The 18,931-nt window shown below is 43.0% G+C and overlaps 1 protein-coding gene across 1 annotated transcript in view; it reads left to right on the forward strand.

Moving 5' to 3' along the window:
- LOC116977244 (protein phosphatase 1 regulatory subunit 37-like) overlaps positions 1 to 15,746 on the forward strand; it is a 208,240-nt gene extending 192,494 nt beyond the window's left edge. The window contains exon 11 of the mRNA XM_033027689.1: positions 15,068 to 15,746. Within this exon, the coding sequence (XP_032883580.1) occupies positions 15,068 to 15,283 (216 nt within the window). The 3' untranslated portion in view covers positions 15,284 to 15,746. The remainder of the gene's footprint in view (positions 1 to 15,067) is intronic.
- Positions 15,747 to 18,931: the final 3,185 nt, after the last annotated feature.

An 18,931-nucleotide genomic window follows, 5' to 3' on the forward strand; every position in this document is an offset into this window, starting at 1 on the left:
CCTGATTACAATCGAGCCATTGACAGTGTATAGATAAGGTAATGGGAATATCGTGAAGAGGTACAGAAGTGTGAAAACGCACAACTCCAGATTCAGAGGCAGTTTCTTCCCAGCTGTTATTAGGCAAGTGTACAGATATATGATAAAGGGTATAACGTGAATATCACTTAGTAACCATATAACCATATAACAATTACAGCACGGAAACAGGCCATCTCGGCCCTACAAGTCCGTGCCGAACAACTCTTTACCCTTAGTCCCACCTGCATGCATTCATATCATAACCCTCCATTCCCTTCTCATCCATATGCCTATCCAATTTATTTTTAAATGATACCAACGAACCTGCCGCCACCACTTCCACTGGAAGCTCATTCCACACCACTACCACTCTCTGAGTAAAGAAGTTCCCCCTCATGTTACCCCTAAACTTCTGTCCCTTAATTCTGAAGTCATGTCCTCTTGTTTGAATCTTCCCTATTCTCAAAGGGAAAAGCTTGATCACATCAACTCTGTCTATCCCTCTCATCATTTTAAAGACCTCTATCAAGTCCCCCCTTAACCTTCTGCGCTCCAGAGAATAAAGACCTAACTTATTCAACCTATCTCTGTAACTTAGTTGTTGAAACCCAGGCAACATTCTAGTAAATCTCCTCTGTACTCTCTCTATTTTTTGCAAGGTGTTAGTGCAAGGTAAAGCCAGTAAAGTCCGATCAAAGATCGTCCGAGGGTCTCTAATGAGGTAGATAGTGGTTCAGGACAGCTCTCTAGTTGTGGGAGTTTGGGGAAGCTGTCTTTGGTTGGCATGTTAATCTCGAAGCTCCATCTTCCCTCTCAGGTGAACGTAAAGGATTCCAAGGCTCTACTTTGAAGAAGAGCAGGGGAGTTATGGTCCAGCTGATAATTATCCTCCAGTCAACATCACAAGAGGTCAGAGGGTGATTATCCCATTGTCATTTACTCGAGAGCTCAGTGCAGACATTGAACCTAGAATATAGAACAGGGCAGCACAGGAAAGTGCCCTTCGGTCCACAAAATAGACACAAAATGCTGGAGTAACTCAGCGGGACAGGCAGCATCTCTAGGATGGAAGGAATGGGTGACGTTTCGGGTCGAGACCCTTCTTCAGACCACACTGACCATGATGCCAAGTTAAATTAATCTCTTCAAGGACCTTTCATTGCCAACGTGCTGGATCCCATGGGATGTAGTCATTTGGACCAATCTCCCACTTCCGATGTCCATGTCCTTATAATCTACGCCATCGGTGCTCTCTCTTTGTTACACCTGCAAATATTCAATGAAATTGGTCTGACCTCTCTGTAACAAAACCTTTCTATCTATATTTGACACATCTATGCCTTTCCAGCATAGATTAATCCCGTCCTTCAAAACTTTTTTCCAATAACTTCCCTACCATTGACATTAGACTCACAGACCTGTGATTAATCGTCTTAACTCTGCGCTTTTTCTACAGTAAAGGAACTACATTGACTGTCCTCTGGCTTCATACACAGGTTTCCCATTTGGTTCCGAATGTTCTCCGCTACTCTTTCAGCAAGTAGACATGCAATGCTTTGGGATCATCCTTGGTCTTGATATCTGATGCCTCCTCTTTGCCTTCCCCATTTTATGTGGCCATCCTACACTTTCTGGAGATAAAGATTTCTCTGATTTCAAGTAAATCCTGCATTCCCTCCCTTTGCCTCTCCTCTTCAACCTAGTCATCCTACCAATCCCACTGTTTGCACCCTTCCCAAGGTCATCTGGTGCCGGCCCTGATTTGTTCTAAACTCTAATTCATATTTCACTGTACCTTAATTGGTACCTATGACAGTAAACTGACCAAGAAACCTTGAAACCTTGTTACAAAAGATTGGCTATGCAGAAAAAAGGTATCTTTTGGAAAGGCCTCTTCCTCCCTCTCCTCTTCCTGACAAGAGATTTCTAAGAGATCCAGGAATTTCTGCACTGCGATTAACCCTTCGTCTCCTCTTCTTGTTCTCTCATAGATAAGGAACATTCTTTTATCTGAATCACAGAGAACATATAACAAAATGAACAAGGGTTGCAGGAAAAACATCAGACTGAATTTCACCCCAGCTGATTTTTGTACTATAAGTTTCAAAAACTGTGGGAAATGCAACTTGTTTCATTTCCTCATCTGGTACACTATTTAACCCATTTGCTTCAAATTCTTTGCACGTTTCTTTGGCAGGTTGGAACCAGCTTAGGGCAATGCATTGGTCTTTCTGATCCTGTTAGAAATCTGCTTTCTTCTGTTTGAGCTACGTTGGTTAATGGCCGTTTTAAAATGATGCCGCAGGGTGTTTAATGCAGCCACATTAACCAGTGCCCTGCCAGAGAAAATTAAACCTTTTTAAGGTATACCTTGATTTATATGGAGGAAAGTGGTGGCTAGATCGGTGAGTTTTGATAATAAACCTAAACTTCTAGCGCTTACAGGATTAAACACTAATAAGGAAACAGCAGTCATAACTGGCTCAAGCTCTTTGATGCAAGACCTAATGCAGTTCGAGAACATATCTGCAATCACTTTGGTCAGTTAAGATAACTTCATTTCTGATTAGGAGTCCTAGAGTTATACAGGGTGGAAACAGGCCCTTTGGCCTAACTCATCCATGCTGACCAAGATCAGATTCAGATTCAGATTCAAACTTTATTGTCATTGTGCAGTGTACAGTACAGAGACAACGAAAAGCAGTTAGCATCTCCCTAGAAGAGCGACATAGATTATGAGCAATAGATAAATATATTTACCTGCATTCAGTCATAGTAGTGCAATTATTTGTTTTCCTGGTGGAAGGAGTGTCCGGGGGGGGGGGGGGGGAGGGCGTGATTGGCAGTCACCGAGGTACAGTGTTGAGTAATGTAACAGCCGCCGGGAAGAAGCTGTTCCTGGACCTGCTGGTCCGGCAACGGAGAGACCTGTAGCGCCTCCCGGATGGTAGGAGGGTAAACAGTCTGTGGTTGGGGTCCTTGGCGATGCTGAGCGCCCTTCGCAGACATCGCTTGCTTTGGACAGACTCAATGGAGGGGAGCGAGGAACCGTTGATGCCCCATTTAAGCTAGTGCTATTTGCCAGCTTTTGGCCCATATTCCTCTGAACTTTTCCTATCCATGTACCTATTCAAGTATCTTTTAAATGCTGTTATAGTACCTGCCTCAACTACCATGACTGAAAGCTCGTTCCAGATACCCACCACCTTGTGAATAAAACAGTTGCTTCTCGGGTTCTTATTAAATCTTTCCTTTCTCACCTTAAAGCTACGACGTCTGGCTCTTGATTCCCCTCCCTTGGTAAAAGACTGTGTAGTCAGCCTATTAATGCCTCTCATGATTTTATTCAAATCTATCAAATCACCCCATTAGCCTTTTGGCCGCCAAGGAATAAATTCTGAGTTTGCCTAAACTCTCCCTTTAGCTCAGACCTTCGAGTCCTGCCAATATTCTTGTAAATCTGCTCTGCACTCCTTCCAGTTTAATGACGTATAGCAGGGTGACCAAAACTGAATGCAATATTCCAAATGCAGCCTCATCAACGTTTTGTACAACTGTAACATGAGTGTAGGAGGGAACTACAGATGCTGGTTTAAACCGAAGATAGACACAAAAAGTTGGAGTAACTCAGCGGGACAGGCAGCATCTCTGGAGAGACCGAATGGGTGACGTTTCTGGTCGAGACCCTTCTTCAGTAGCATAAGTTCAGTGTCATAAGAGTGTATTGATTAGGCACATAAAGTCTTCAAAAATGATCTTGTATAAGCAAAGAAAGACACAAAGTGCCGGAGTAATTCAATGGGTCAGGCAGCATCTCAGGAAAACATGGATGGGTTGGGCCCCTTCTTCAGACTCAGTTGAAGGGCCTGTGAGATGTTTTGAATGTAGGTCGGAAGGGACTAGACAAGGGGGATAGGATGAAATCATGGTTTTTGTGATGTGTTCTATGGGACGGGAGCAGGCAGAAATAACTGGTGTGCCAGGGCAGTCCTGTTTGTGGATTTTGGGAAGAAGACAGAACTGGGCAGTCTGAAGAAGGGTCCCGACATGAAACATCACGCATCCATGTTCTTCAGATATGCTGCCTGACCCCGCATAGTTACCCAGCACGCTGTGTCTTTTTTTAGTAAACTAGCGTCTGCAGTTCCTTGTTTCCTCAAGCATAAGCAATACTGAAGCAATAGATAATGTATTGAGATAGAAGAGGCTGCAGATGCTGGAATCTTGAGCAAAATATAAATTGCTGGAGGAACTCAGCAGGTCATGTGGCATCTGTGGAGGAGATTGACAGGTGATGTTTGGAGTCTTAATTTTACAGGACTCATTTTCCAAAAAGGGAAATAAGTCAAACTGAAGAATAGTGTTTGTTAAAATGTGGAAACATTAGAGATTCTCTTGGATCCTGACTACTGGTGCTCCCTGTGTGGAGTTTGCACGTTTTCACTGTGACCATGTGGATTTCCTCCAGGTGCTCTGGAGGAAACTCACATGCACATCCCAAACATAATTAAAATCAAATTGTAAAACATGTGGGTGGCGCGGTGGCGCAGCAGTAGGGTGGCTGCCTTACGGTGCCAGAGACCTGGGTTTGATCCTGACCATGGGTGCGTGTCTATATGGGGTTTGTACATCCTCCACGTGACCTGCGTGGGTTTTCTCCGGGATCTCCGGTTTCCTCCCACATCCCAAAGAAGCACAGGTTTGTTTGTTAATTGGCTTCAGCAAATTGTAAATTGTCCCTAGTGTGTAGGATAGCGTTAGTGTATGCGGATAGCTGGTTGGCGCAGACTTGGTGGGCCGAAGGGCCTGTTTCCACGCTTTACCTCTATTCTAAACTAAACTAAAATATAACCCGCTTGCCATTTACCATTTTACTGAACGTTGGGAATTCCATCCATCCGTTCAATGCATCAGCAGTGGTTGGCTTAAAGCTGAGGGGCCAGATGTGAAATGTGTCCTGACTCTAAGCTTAGGATGTTAGAGAGGGCAGAGGCAGAGTGTGAGTGCGTATGACCCTACATATGATCTCCCAGTGCTGTCTGTACCTTTGAATCTGGGCACCAGAGAGAGCTGGACTTTCCCTACAGCTCCATCTGCCAGCCATCTGTCTGAACTGGCTCGCTAGAGAGGTGGTTCGCCATTTAGAGAGAGGCACCAACTTTCATTTTGTGTTGCACACTGCCTAAATGACCAGAATAAGAAGTTGCATCTTCATTAATTGTCGTGGTGGGATTTGAACTTATGATCCCAGGTTGTTAGGCCCGGTTGAAGGTTCCCAACAAAGTGATGATGGGTGATTGCAACACCACATCACCAAACAAACCCGCCAATAACATGTATCCTGAACTTTCATTCAAAGTTTATTGGAAAATAAATGAAATTCTTCCCTTTAATCTGAAGATATTAGGCGAGGCATTTTTTCTCTGCAGTTCGTGGGTTAATAACGAAACCGCACTCTCATAAATCATACACCACATCCTAGCAGATTCACGTGATTCTTTTAATGTAACTTTATTGAAGCAAACTGGAATTTGGAAATTTTGCCTTGAAGGGAAAAAATTAAGCCCTTCAAGGATTCTTACAAAAAGTCTGCGTTAGTTCGTGGAACGATATATTTATCAAGATGAGATTTCTAGCAGCAAAAAGTGCAGCTCTATATTTTAATAGCGTCTATTAGTCCAGGAGTCAGACCTGATTTGCAAACATCTTTCCGTTCCCTTGCTAAGAACAGAAATTATTATTTTGCCTCTTTAAAGCGTAAAAAATGCAGTAACCGTGGACCGTGGTTGGACCGTGCTGAGATACAGGCAGGAGGATCAAGAGGATAGCAGAGTACCGCGACGTGTTTTCTCACAACCAATGTTGCCCGATAAGCTAATTACAAACTAAATTAAAATCGCCATACCTTATTAAAACTAAATTAATAGGAAGTATGGATTAAAAAGAGGGGGGGAGGGGTGGGAGGAAAGAAAAGGCGCTCGTTTGAGGTGCGGCAGATTGACTGAGGAGTTGGAAGGTCTGCTTTTCCTCCATGCATGCTGTAGCTGCCTTGGCATGCTGTCTCGGAGCTGGCTGAGCGCAGCTGGTGGCGATATTCTTGGCTGTAAAAGCATTGCTTGCCCTCTGCCTCTCACAGGGAGCGATTCTGTTGAACTGTCTCATCCTGACATTTTCATCATCAATCTCTTCATTAGCAGCCTGGCTACAGACAGAGCACACACGCAGGCGGCAGCCCTTTGTCACATCTCAAGGAAGTACCAGCTTTGGAAACCCTTGTTACTTTTGTTCCTCTACTTCTTTCCATTGCTGCCGGGGGTGAGGTTGTGGATCCAGTTTTGCGGGTGTTTTTGGGAGCCAAAGAGATGGAAACCTATGTAACCGGGAAACAAAATAGACTAACATGCAACAGACACCATTCTTGCACTGAACTCTATTCATGTTATTCCCATTATCATGTATCTTGTAAACTACGAGTGGCTCGATTGTAATCATGTATTGTCTTTCCGCTCTCTGCAACATAAGCTTTTCACTGCACCTTGGTACGCACGACAATAAACTAAACTAAACTAAAATATAAATAATCAGTCTCCTTTCGAAAAGCTTCCTAGTTTAAACAAACCGAATCTCTTGCATTCACTTTTTCTCATACTGCCACACTGATATACAGTCAGTACATTTGTTTTAACATGCATCTGTCTTTAAGTTAAGTGGCAATAATTCACGTGTATCAAACGGACTTTGTCAGAGATAAATGTGTCACAAGTATATTATATTGCTCAGGATTCTTTTCTGGTTTACTTTAAGTTAAGCGAAGTTCAAGATTGTCTGAGCAATATAATATCCTAGTGATACATTTCTGCCAATGTCCTTTTGACATGCGTGAAATGTTACCACTTAAGCTTAAGTCTGGGATGGAAGGAACTAGAACTTCATTACTAAGATTATTTCCAGTGTCCAGTCCACTTTGATTTAGTGCAAGTTGCATTCAAACCACTTTAGGAGATATGAATGGGCTTAAGAGAAACCTTGAGAACGGGAGATGGAGATGGAAGCTAGATGGGAACTTTGTCCCTGTCTCCACACTCAGAATCTCAGCAAAAAGCCTGAGTCGTTTTAATGGCACATTGGGCGGCACGGTGGCGCAGCGGTAGAGTTACTGAATACAGCGCCAGAGACCCGGGTTCGATCCTGACTATGGGTGGTGTCTTTACGGAGTTTGTACGTTCTCCTCGCGACCTGCGTGGGTTTTCTCCAGGCGCTCCGGTTTCCCTCCCACACTCCAAAGACGTACAGGTTGGTAGGCTAATAGGCTTGGAATAATTGCAAATTGTCCCTAGTGTGTGTAGGATAGTGTTAGTGTGCGGGGATCGCTGGTCGGTGTGGACTCGGTGGGCCGAAGGGCCTGTTTCCACGCTGTATCTCTAAAACTGAATTAGAAATGACTAAAACTAAAACTCCCCCTTTTTATCATTAACACCAATGGTAATTGTGAAGATAATATGTTACCAGCAACAAATGTAACTTTCGCAGTGAAGCAGCACAGATAGTAGAAATCCAACTACACGGGTTCAATCCCAACCTACAGTGCTGTCTGTGTGGAGTTTGCATATTTGCCCTTTGGCTACATACGTTTCCCCCAGGTGATCCCGTTTCATCCCACATCACAAAACATTCAGGCTGGTAGGCTGATTGCCCCACTTTCATTACGCACCCCTTCTAACATCACCCACCCCTAATATACTCAAGAGAGAGTTAGATTTGACTCTTTGGGCTAACAGTATCAAGGCATATGGGGAGAAAGCAATGATTTTAGTACTGATTTTGGATGATCAGCCATGATCCTATTGAATGGCGGTGCTGGCTCGAAGGGCCGAATGGCCTACTCCTGCACCGATCTTCTATGTTTTTATGTCACTACTCTCGATAGCCACCCCTTCTCTCAATTGTACAGAGATTGTATGTCTGTACGGAGTTTCTAAAGGGCCTGTCCCACGATGCGAGTTTACCCAAGAGCTCTCCCGAGTTTAAAAAAAAAATTAAACTCGTAGTAAGTAGCAATGTTACAAAATTTTGAGATTTTAAAAATCAAGCCTGTAATTTATCCCATCAGATAAAGCATAAAAATAAGTTTAATTTGACACCTAATTCACTTTCATATCTCAAATATTTAAAAAGTTATGGCCATTTTCATAATGGGAAATGAGCATCTTGTTCCCTATTGATTTTCTATGGACATAACAAAAAAGCTGTGATCGTGAACAGTCAAAAGCCCATAACTTTCTTAAAAATTAAGAGAACTGAATGAAATTTTCAGTTATCATAGATTGAAGCATTCTGAAACAAATATAAAATAATCTTACTTGGATGACCTGAAATTAAAGCATATAATTAGTTAGTTACCTAATTGTAGCTAATTTCAGACTTCAATTACTAGATCTAAACATCTATCCATTTCTTAATAAATGATTAACATTTTTAAATAGCCTAAATGTCCAAATAATATTCACAAATAATTCACAATAAAACATGATTTTTAAATCTCATTTACATTAATTTATAGGCCAAATGGAAGGAATTTAGTGTTTAATTGCTGTAAATAAATGTCCATTTAAATCAGCTTTCTAGTGGGTCCCCGTGGAACGCGCTGGTTTAGAACGTTCACATTGCGGTAGATTTGTGCCCCAAATGCCGAGAAAAATACTGCGCGATATAATGGGCCCAAATTGAGCTACTCGCAATATTAAACTTAGTATAAAGGGATCTTTAGAAGCCCTTTTTAATGTAAAAATATACAACCTAACTTCTGCTATTTGCTTTATGAGACCCTGCGGTTGCTGGCGGTCGCGGGTTTAGAGATTGATTTTTAAACTACTATAACTATTATTCAAGGCCTTTAAACCTAATAATAGCTTTTGCGACGGGGTCTTCCAGCGATTTTTCGTTAATAATTAACTAGGCTGAACATTTTCGATTGGAACAGCCTAGAGAAAATCGCGTTTTAAACCCGCCCCCTCTAAACGGCGCCAAAATCGCGCACACCCTCAGCAGCAGATCTTCAACGACGCTTCAGGTACGCTTTGCAACATACCTATAGTAAGTACGTAGAATGTACGTAGCGGGTATGTCGGAGCTCATGGATGTCTCGTAGCGGCTAGTAATGCTAACAGCAGGTACTCGGGAAACGCGGAAACTCGTGAAGTTTTTCAACAGTGTGAAAAATGTCCACGGGTAAAAAAATACTTGTGATGAAAAAAATTGTTTCTTTTCACTCGTACGAGCCCCTACGTACCCGCTACGTACATTACACGAGCTCGAATCAGGGGAGGACTCGGGAGAACTCTTGAATTACCTCATACAGTGGGACAGGCCCTTAAGTCTGTACAGAGTTTGTATGTCTGTACGGAGTTAGTTTGTTCTCCCTGTAACCGCGTGGGTTTTCTCCGGATGTTCCGGTTTCCTCCCATGCTCCAAAGATGTGGCAGGTTTGCAGGCCGATTGGCTTCTGCAAATTGTAAATTGTCCCTAGTGTGTAGGATCTTGTTCGTGCGTGGGGTGATCGCTGGTCAGCGCGGACTCCGTATCTCCAAAGTCTAAAGTAAATTGTAATCACCCACCGCTACTCCCATCACCCTTCCCTTCGCTCAATACTCTCTCCTACTCTCAGCACCATTCACTACCCTCAACACCCTCGGAACCCACAACACCCTCCCCTACCATCAACACCCTGCCCTACTCCCAACACCCTGCCCTACTACCAATACACTCGCCTACTCCCCACACCCTCTCCTACCACCAATACCCCCCCCCCCACTGTCAACACCCACACCAATTCTCAACACACATCCCTACACACTCTCTTTCTCTCCACGCACTCTCTTGCATCACTGGCATGGCGGGATGGAATAGCATGGGGTCCGAACAGCAGCACTTGAATATTCAGTTTACTTTACCTGACATGCAAAAATGCACCAGTGACATAGAAACAGATCAATAACATGATAAAAAATCTCATCTGTAAGATTGGGTAATTAAGTCCCAAGTCTCCACTGCTGGTCAGGGATATCAATCCATGGAGATGCACATAGAGTGCAATAGTTGGGATTCCTCATTTTCATTTAACCTCAATTTCCGGCCAATGGTTCAATTGTAAGTTATAACCTTGCGTGTAACACGAAACCATCAATCTATTGACAAAAGAGTTTTACGATTTCTCTACTCATTGCGTCTAAAATAGGTTTCCCTCCACCTCGTGAATTGAGCAAAGATGAGAATTTTACAGCGCTATTGTTTTTCGAAGACAACTCCCGGACTAAGAATATAAGCTCTTTAATATTTAACCAGTCCTCTATATAAGATGCTAAAGCCAACATTGCCTGCCCTGGAGAGACTCACTGGGGGATCTCACCTTAATGTATGTTTAAGCTGCACTAAATTCAGATTTGCCCATTCATCTAATTGTTCGACACCATATATTTCTGCGCAATCAGTTTTTCAGTGGCAAGGTGATTTAAAACAGGTTACATTTCAGCTTTTCTTACGTTGCACCATATGTTGTACTTTGATTCGCAATGAATGCAAGACGTCAGAAACCTATTGGCGATTGCCAAGGCTGTGAATGCATTCCCTTCGTATGTGTTGGTAAACAAAAGAAGGTCATTCCAGAGATAAATGAAACTAAGGCAAATTAATCCAAGTTCTGTGGCGTGTACATTATAAATAAACTATTTGGACCTTTGTGCATGTTTGAAAGTCACGTCTGAAAATACACTCTTGTCATCAGGGGTGGCACAGTGGTAGAGTTGCTGCCTTACAGCGCCAGAGACCCAGATTCAATCCTGACTATGGGTGCTGTCTGTACGGAATTCGTACGTTCTCCCAGTGACCGTGTGGGTTTTATCCGGGTGCTCCGGTTTCCTTCCACAAAGACGTACAGGTTTGTAGGTTAATTGGCTTTGGTAAAATTGTCCCTAGTGTGCGGGATGGTGTTAGTATATGGGGTGATCTCTGGTCGAAGCGGACCCGGTGGGCTGAAGGGGCTGTCACCACGCTGTATCTCTGAAGTCTAAAATCTAAAGGGAAGTGGGGTTCAAGGAGTGAGTGGAGTTTGTGTGAAAGGACTGATTTGTTGTCACATTTGTCAATTTGGCCTAGTGTAAAAAAAGAAAAAAAATAGAAACATAGAAAATAGGTGCAGGAGTAGGCCATTCGGCCCTTCAAGCCAGCACCGCCATTCACTATGATCATGGCTGATCATCCAAAATCAGTCCCCTGTTCCTGCATTCTCCCCATATCCCTTGATTCCGTTAGCCCAAAGAGCTGTATCTAACTCTCTCTCGAAAACATCCTAAAAATTGGCCTCCACTGCCTTCTGTGGCAGAGAATTCCACAGATTCGCAACTCCCTGGTTCTGGACTCCCCCAACATCGGGAGCATTTTTCCTGCATCTAGCCTGTCCAATCCCTTAAGAATGTTATATGTTTCCATAAGATTCCCTCTCATCCTTCTGGTGTAGATGGGACATGTTGGGTAGGTGTGGGCAAGTTGGGCCCACGGGGCTGTTTCCATGCTGTATGGCTAGTTTGGTTTATGATTGTCACATGTACCAAGGTTCTGTGAGAAGCTTTTGTTTGCATGCTGTCCAGTCAAAGAAAAGACTGTATATGAATACAATCAATCTGTCCACAGTGCATGGATAAAGAGTACATTTAGTGCAGGATAAAGTCTGATTGGAGATAGTTCAAAGAACTCCAGTGAGGTAGATTGGAGGTCAGGACTGCACTGAAATTAAAAAATACATAAGTATTTATTTAATTAAAAAATCGATGATCCATGTGACTCCATGAATCTGTGACTCTCAATGCCTCTAAAAATGAATGCAGAACCCATCACGAGCACATTTGATTGAGATGTGAAACAAGGGAAGTGGGGTATTGGGAGCTGACTGGAATTTGGTTGAAAAGACTGACTTATTGGAACATTTGTAAAATTTGAGATCTTTGGCTGTCAATCAGGCGGTAACATCTTACACTCACCGGGAATGAGAGTATAACATTGGTGTGAAAGTGGATGCATAGATCTGCTGAAAATAAAACAAATCTGAATTTAGTGTCCAGAATAAGGTCATAAGGTCATGTGACAGGTGTAGAATTCGGCCATTCGGCCCATCAAGTCTACTCCACCATTCAATCGTGGCTGATCTATCTCTCCCTCCTAACCCCGTTCTTCTGCCCTCTCCCCATTAGTCATTGGATGCGATGGGCTGGAAAAGTCAAACACTTTAGGAGTTTACAAGTCTGAGGGATTTAAGGAATCAGTTTTAGAGGGAGATGGACATGCTACAGTGAAGATGATGATAATAAAGTTGTTGAAACATGGAGAGCTCAGGGAATGATGTGACATTAGGGACATTAGATGACTATGCATTGAAGGCATAAGTCCTGCCCTCAAACTTACTGCTAATTTTCCAATGTCAAATTGTTTTTTGCATGTATATACACAAACGTTTCTACACTCTACCCAAGCTATTTGCATTGCGGCTCTATTCTGTACATTGATCAAGGTATGTTCAATAGTTTCCAGATCATGATCATTCTTCCCCATCCTATAATCTACCCTAAACCCGTTCAATCTGATAAAAATGATAATTCGACATAAATCATATTTAGAATGTCCCAGTCTGCTCTGTAACCCTCTCATGCTCAATATGCCCATTTTTTACTCTACGCAGCCACTCTAAATCTAGCACTTACTTTTTCCAATTTAAGTAATGTTTAACCTTCATCTTTCTGCACCACAATCAGGTATGAACAGCCCTCTTCTTTACTCTTGTCAATATATGTTCAATCTGCGACATTTTTGCCCAAATTCTGATCCATTCTACATTTTTCACAAATCTAGAACAAGCTAACCTCTTCTATATTCCTTCCAAAATATGTACAATCTTTCCCCCTCAATCGTATACCCAAATCAAAATGGACCCACCTTATTTTACACTAAAATTATTTTCAGCCTGCCCTGTGTTACACTCATCTCAAAAATGCTCCAGGTGGTCTATTCAACATTCTAAGCAAGTTATGTTAAATCAATAACCAGAAGACCATTGGACATAGGAGCAGAATTAGGCCATTCAACCCATCAATTCTGCTCCACCATAGCTGATCTATTTTTCCCATGATCCCATTCCCTCTATCTCAATCCCAATCTGGGATGATCCCATTCCCAATCCCATCCCATCCCGACGCAAGTTGAAACCTATTAGATCTTTCGTACTCTATAATGGGCTCGCCCCGCCTTACCTCTCTGAGCTGCTCCACCTATATGCTCCTGCCCGGTGCCTCAGGTCAGCTGATCAGCTGCTCCTTGAGGTACCAAGGTCTAAGCGGAAGCTCAGAGGGGATAGAGCCTTTTCTGTTGCTGCTCCGGCACTCTGGAACACCTTACCGCTGCACATCAGACAGGCCCCCTCACTGTCCATCTTCAAATCCTCCCTAAAAACACATTTTTATTCTTTGGCTTTCGACACTGGCTGAGGCATTGCTCCTGTTTTTAGTGCTTTTAATGTCTTTTAATTTTTAGTGTGTTTTTTATAGTCCTTCGTTTTACGGTTTTTAATGGTTTTTAATTGTTTGTAATAGCTTTTTGTTCATGAGTTCTCATGTACAGCACTTTGTGGCAACTGCAGTTGTTTAAAGTGCTTTATAAATAAAGTTATTATTATTATTATTATTATTATTATTATACTATTTGCAAACAACGCTTAAACTGTTCCATTCAATACCCTAGTCGTCACCTTTAACCTGCCTCTAATCACATTCAATATGGCCCTTTCTGCACTACATTAAAACCAATTCAACCTGCCCTTTTCTATATTTTATCCAACTATTTTGTACTGTTCCCTGGGTCATGGTCAATAAACGTCAGATTATATTTCATTTCATGCTCTATCCAATCCATGTTCAAGCTATCCCATTCCTGAATTTCCAAAATTGTGCTCAATGTGTCCAAGTTGTTCCCAAAGCACCATCAATCTGTGATATTTGGTCAGAAGGTCAGAAGTGATAGCAATAGAATTAGGACATTCAGCCCATCAGGTCTACTCCGCCATTCAATCATGGCTGATCTATCTCTCCCACTTAACCCCATTCTCCTGCCTTCTCCCCATAACCCCTGACACCCGTACTAATCAAGAGTCTGCCTCTCTGTCAAATATCCATTGACTTGGCCTCCAGAGCCTTTTGTGCATGCTAGTCAGATCAGATAATACTGTGAATTAACACAATCAAGTCAAATTTAAGTACAATAGGTAGAGCAAAGGATAAGATGCAGAGTGCAGAATATAGTTCTCAGGGTTGAACTAATGAAAGTTCATTCAGCTGTAATGAAAAATTAGCATCAGCCTTCATAGATGCTGCCCAATAATTTATATGATTCTTTTTTTGGTTGCAAGGAGATCTCCTTGATATTCCTCACTTATTCTCCGTTTCCTCCCACTTTCTTCTCATCAGCACCAATGAGCAGGAGTTGCTGTATCTCAATATTAATTGTCATGCAAATCCCTTCTCGTCGCTGCACCTTGTTACATTTACATTTAGCTAATTGGGCCGCTTTCATGCTGAAAGAAAGCATCGTGGATAAAACAAAATGTGACAGAGAAAGGCTGTCAGCTTCAATCTTTCTCACCTGCACGCGTACAACCGGTTCTCCCTCTGTGCACTGAAAGACACAAAAAAGCAATAACAAGTAAAACTGATAAATACTACGGAGTGGGCTACTTGTTCGCTCGTAATGGCCTGCATCCGCATCAGGGTGAAACGATGAATGGATCCACAACACTGCCCCTGAATGATGCGATGGAAACTGGCAACCAAGTCATGCTGAGTTGTATTTTAGGCGTTTGTCCATGGCTGGCCAGCATTTAACAAGGGTGACCCATTCCCACTCGCTACTGGTGAACTGCACAAAACACGACGCCTTGTTTTAGCAGAATGTACATTTCAGAACTCTACTAACATGCATTTTTTTTTTCTTTTGCTTCTCTCCTTCGCAGGAAGGCTGGTTGATCGAAACTCAGAAACTGTTGCAGGTTAAGATTGCAAAATGTTGCAAGAGGAACTCGATCGTGAATGGAACGCAGCTAGAAGAGGGGACGAATGAGGCGACACAAACGGGCGTATCCCAGGGTAAAAGATCAAATAGAAAAACCTGGGATCGCCCTGTTAGAACTGAAGTGAGTTTGAACGAGGATTACAAGCACGTTTCATAAAGATGCAGCAATAGTTGGGCACCACTGCGTACGAAGACAACATAGAGATAACTAAATAGAGACCCAATGCAAACTGGCAACATTTATGCAAACTCGTCAAGTCCAGACACTTGGTGCAAATTGTTTTTTTTAATGGATTATAAAATTCTCTGCAACACGTTGTTTTATCGATGGTGCTTTCTTTCAGCATGAAAATTACCCAATTAGCTAGGCATAATTTTGTAAGATTACGTTTGCGCTTTCTTCATACATAATTTTGAAGCAAAAAATATGCCACGTGCAAACACAACGTGCAAACACAAGACCTATTTAAAACCGGTGTCACTGGACGTTGATAGATGGCGTCGGCAGTTTTCAAACAATTACACCTTAAAGTGCTTTACCTTTCAATCACAATTCTGTAACTTTGTGAGTTATACTAACTGTGAAGCTCATTTGTGAAATAAAAGTGGTATCCAATCAATGGGTTCTGAGAATCCTCAATTTATTGATTGAGTGAGATAGCTCTCCAGATCCATCAGTGGAGAGATCAGAAATGAAATCAATACTGACTCACACGTAGTCATATTATCCATTAAGCCGCCACACTCATTTGTGAAGCTAACGATGTTGCCACAAGTAAAATACTGCAAAAATGCTGCAAATCAGAAAGTTAAAACCAAAGAATCAACATTGGGAACATTCAGTTTAGGCAGCATCAGTGGAATGAGGAACCTTCTTCAGGTTTTCGACCCGAAGCATCGCCAATTTACTTCACTCCATAGATGCTGCCTCACCCACTGAGTTTCTCCAGCATTTTTGTCTACCACCAATTATTTCGTTTAGTTTAGTTTAGAGATACAGCACGGAAACAGGCCCTTCGACCCACCGGGTCTGCGCTGACCAAGCCAATTTTACCAAGCCATTTACCAAGCCAATTAACCTACAAACCTGTACGTCTTTGGAGTGTGGGAGAAAACCAAAGATCTCGGAGAAAACTCACGCAGGTCACGGGGAGAATGTACAAACTCTATACAGACAGCACCCGTAATCGGGCTTAAACCCGGGTCTCCGGTGCTGCATTCGCTGTAAGGCAGCAACTCTACCGTGGCGTCACCGTGAAAGCAGCAGAATTAGGCCATTCGGCCCATCAAGTCTACTCACCATTCAATCATGGCTGATCTATCTCTCCCTCAACCCCCTTCTCCTGCCTTCTCCCCATAACCCCTGACACCCGTACTAATCAAGAGAGTCATTGTACTAGTTTCACTGTCATCCTGTTAAGTTTCATTGCCTATATAACCCTGCCCATAGCTAACGATGGAAGGTTTTCTTGATCATTTTTGCATACCTTTCATTCATTTGTTCTATATCGCTTCATATCTATATATTACTAAAAGTCTGACATTGACCGCTTTTGGCCCACTGTGCTGTGATTTCCGAGAGAACGCCATGGCCGTCATTTTTGGCCACCTCGCTCAGCCCCCCTCCGCCTTCCGGGACCAGAGGAGTTTTCCCATCGATGAAAAATCAGAGAGATATCAATGTTTTTACAAAATTTGCCATTCTCTCTGCTGCCCCTGCTGGATGGAGGGGGAGGGACTATAAAATCAGGAAGTGCTGTGACTCATTCAGTCTCTGCAAGATAGAGGAAGCCATCTATCTGAGCTCTGAATAACACTGAACACATGTTTACTCAACTGTGAGTGCCCTTAATGTTGTTTGAAAATGAAAATATGGTTGGTTTGAAGTAAAAAGGCACTGCCTGCAAATGGTTGTTTGGGGGATTTGGGTTGAAGTGAAAAGGCACTGCCTGCAAATGGTTGTTTGCCTAAACTTGACAACTTCCTGTTTGCACTATATTGATTTTAGAACGCTACCACTTACAGCTGTGATTTTTGGCCTTCTTACTCAGTTCCCCTCCTCTCATCAGGTGCAGAGGATTCTTCCCATCAATGAAAAACAAAAGTGTTATTAGTGTTTAAAAAATGTTGAGAATCTCTCTCCTGTCAATCACGCCATGAAGGCCACACCTTTTCCGGTGGGAGGGGGAGGGATTATAAAACCCGGAAGTGTGGGTGTGGCTCAGTCTCTGCATAATGGGGGAGGGAGAGGTCACGACTCTGAGCTGTGAATCAACTGAACACACTGAATGTCTACTGTGTGGTTTTATGGTGGTTTTTATGGTGGTTCCACCCTGCATGAAATGCTATGAAACTGCATTTGAATTTTGTGGCCTTGCACCATCCTTGAAATGGTATGAAACTGCACTTGAATTTGGTGGCCTTGCACCCTGCTTGAAGTGGTAGGAAACTGAACCTGAATTTGGTGGTCTTGCACCCTGCTCGAAGAGGTAAGAAACTGCACTTGAATTTGGTGGCCTAGCACTCTGCTTGAAATGGAATTTCAAGAAATAGCCATGAGTCAACTGCCAGCCCACCAGCTGTGAGTGAGCTGCCAGCACATCAGGCTTGAGGGACTGAGCTGCCACCCCAAGAATCTATTTGGCCCACAATGTCCATACTAGCCCTCTGGAGACCAGTAGTCACTGCAGCCAACAACACCCATACCAGCGCTCCAGAAAGCCACCCCCCCCCCCCCCCCCACTGGCCACCAATATTGGAATTGGTGGAGAGGTGGAATATTGTGTCGGGGGACCAGCCCTCCCGTGTGAACATGGGACCCAACGGGTCCCACTTAGTCTAGTCACCATCTATATCTCTCGTTTCCCTTTCCCCTGACAGTCTCAAGAAGGGTCTCGACCTGAAAAGTCACCTGTTCCTTTTCTCCAGAGATGCTGTCCGGCCTGATGAGTTACTCCAGCTTTTTGTGTCCATTTTCAGTTCGAACCAGCATCTGCAGTTCCTTCCTACAGCATATTTTTGTTTTTATGCTATGTTGCCTTAAATGGGTACACTAGGGAACAACTCTTCCTTTGAAAATCTTTCAATCACAAAGGATTTTATACAAGACTTCAGCTAGGTATTATAAGGAAATGTGCGCACTGTGGCTAAGATGATTGCAATTCTGCCCTAAGACTTGTGCGCAGAATCTAGGCGGACACTTCAGTTCAGTACTGACAGAGATTGACTCTGAAGGCTGAAGAGCTACTCTAACTGAAGGCGGCAAATTTTTTTTTTGAAGCTTACCCTCTCTGTTTCTGAAAGATGATAACATTAAAAGATCACAGGGCACAAATGAAAAAGATCAGTGCTTCTTCTGCTGTCTGAGCCAATATCTGTCCCTCGATCAATAACACAAAATAAAACAGATGATCTGATTATAATCATATTGCTGCCAATGGAAATGTGCTATGCACACATTACCATAGCAACAATGATGACTCTCCAAAAGCTCTTCAGTGGCTGTAAAATACCTTGGGATGATCTGAGGTGTTAAAGGTGCTATATAAATGCAAGCCTTTTGGTTTAGTTTAGAGATACAGTGCAGAAACTGGTCAGTGCCCACCGAGTCCGCAATGACCAGCGAACCCCGCACATTAACTCTACCCTACACACACCAGGGACAATTCACACTCATACCAAGCCAATTAACCGACAAACCTGTACGTCTTTGGAGTGTGGGCGGAAGCCGAAGATCTCGGCGAAAACCCACGCAGATCACGGGGAGAACGTACAAACTCCGCACAGACAGCACCTGTAGTCGGAA

Source organism: Amblyraja radiata, chromosome 9, assembly GCF_010909765.2.
Source record: "Amblyraja radiata isolate CabotCenter1 chromosome 9, sAmbRad1.1.pri, whole genome shotgun sequence".
Taxonomy (NCBI): domain Eukaryota; kingdom Metazoa; phylum Chordata; class Chondrichthyes; order Rajiformes; family Rajidae; genus Amblyraja; species Amblyraja radiata.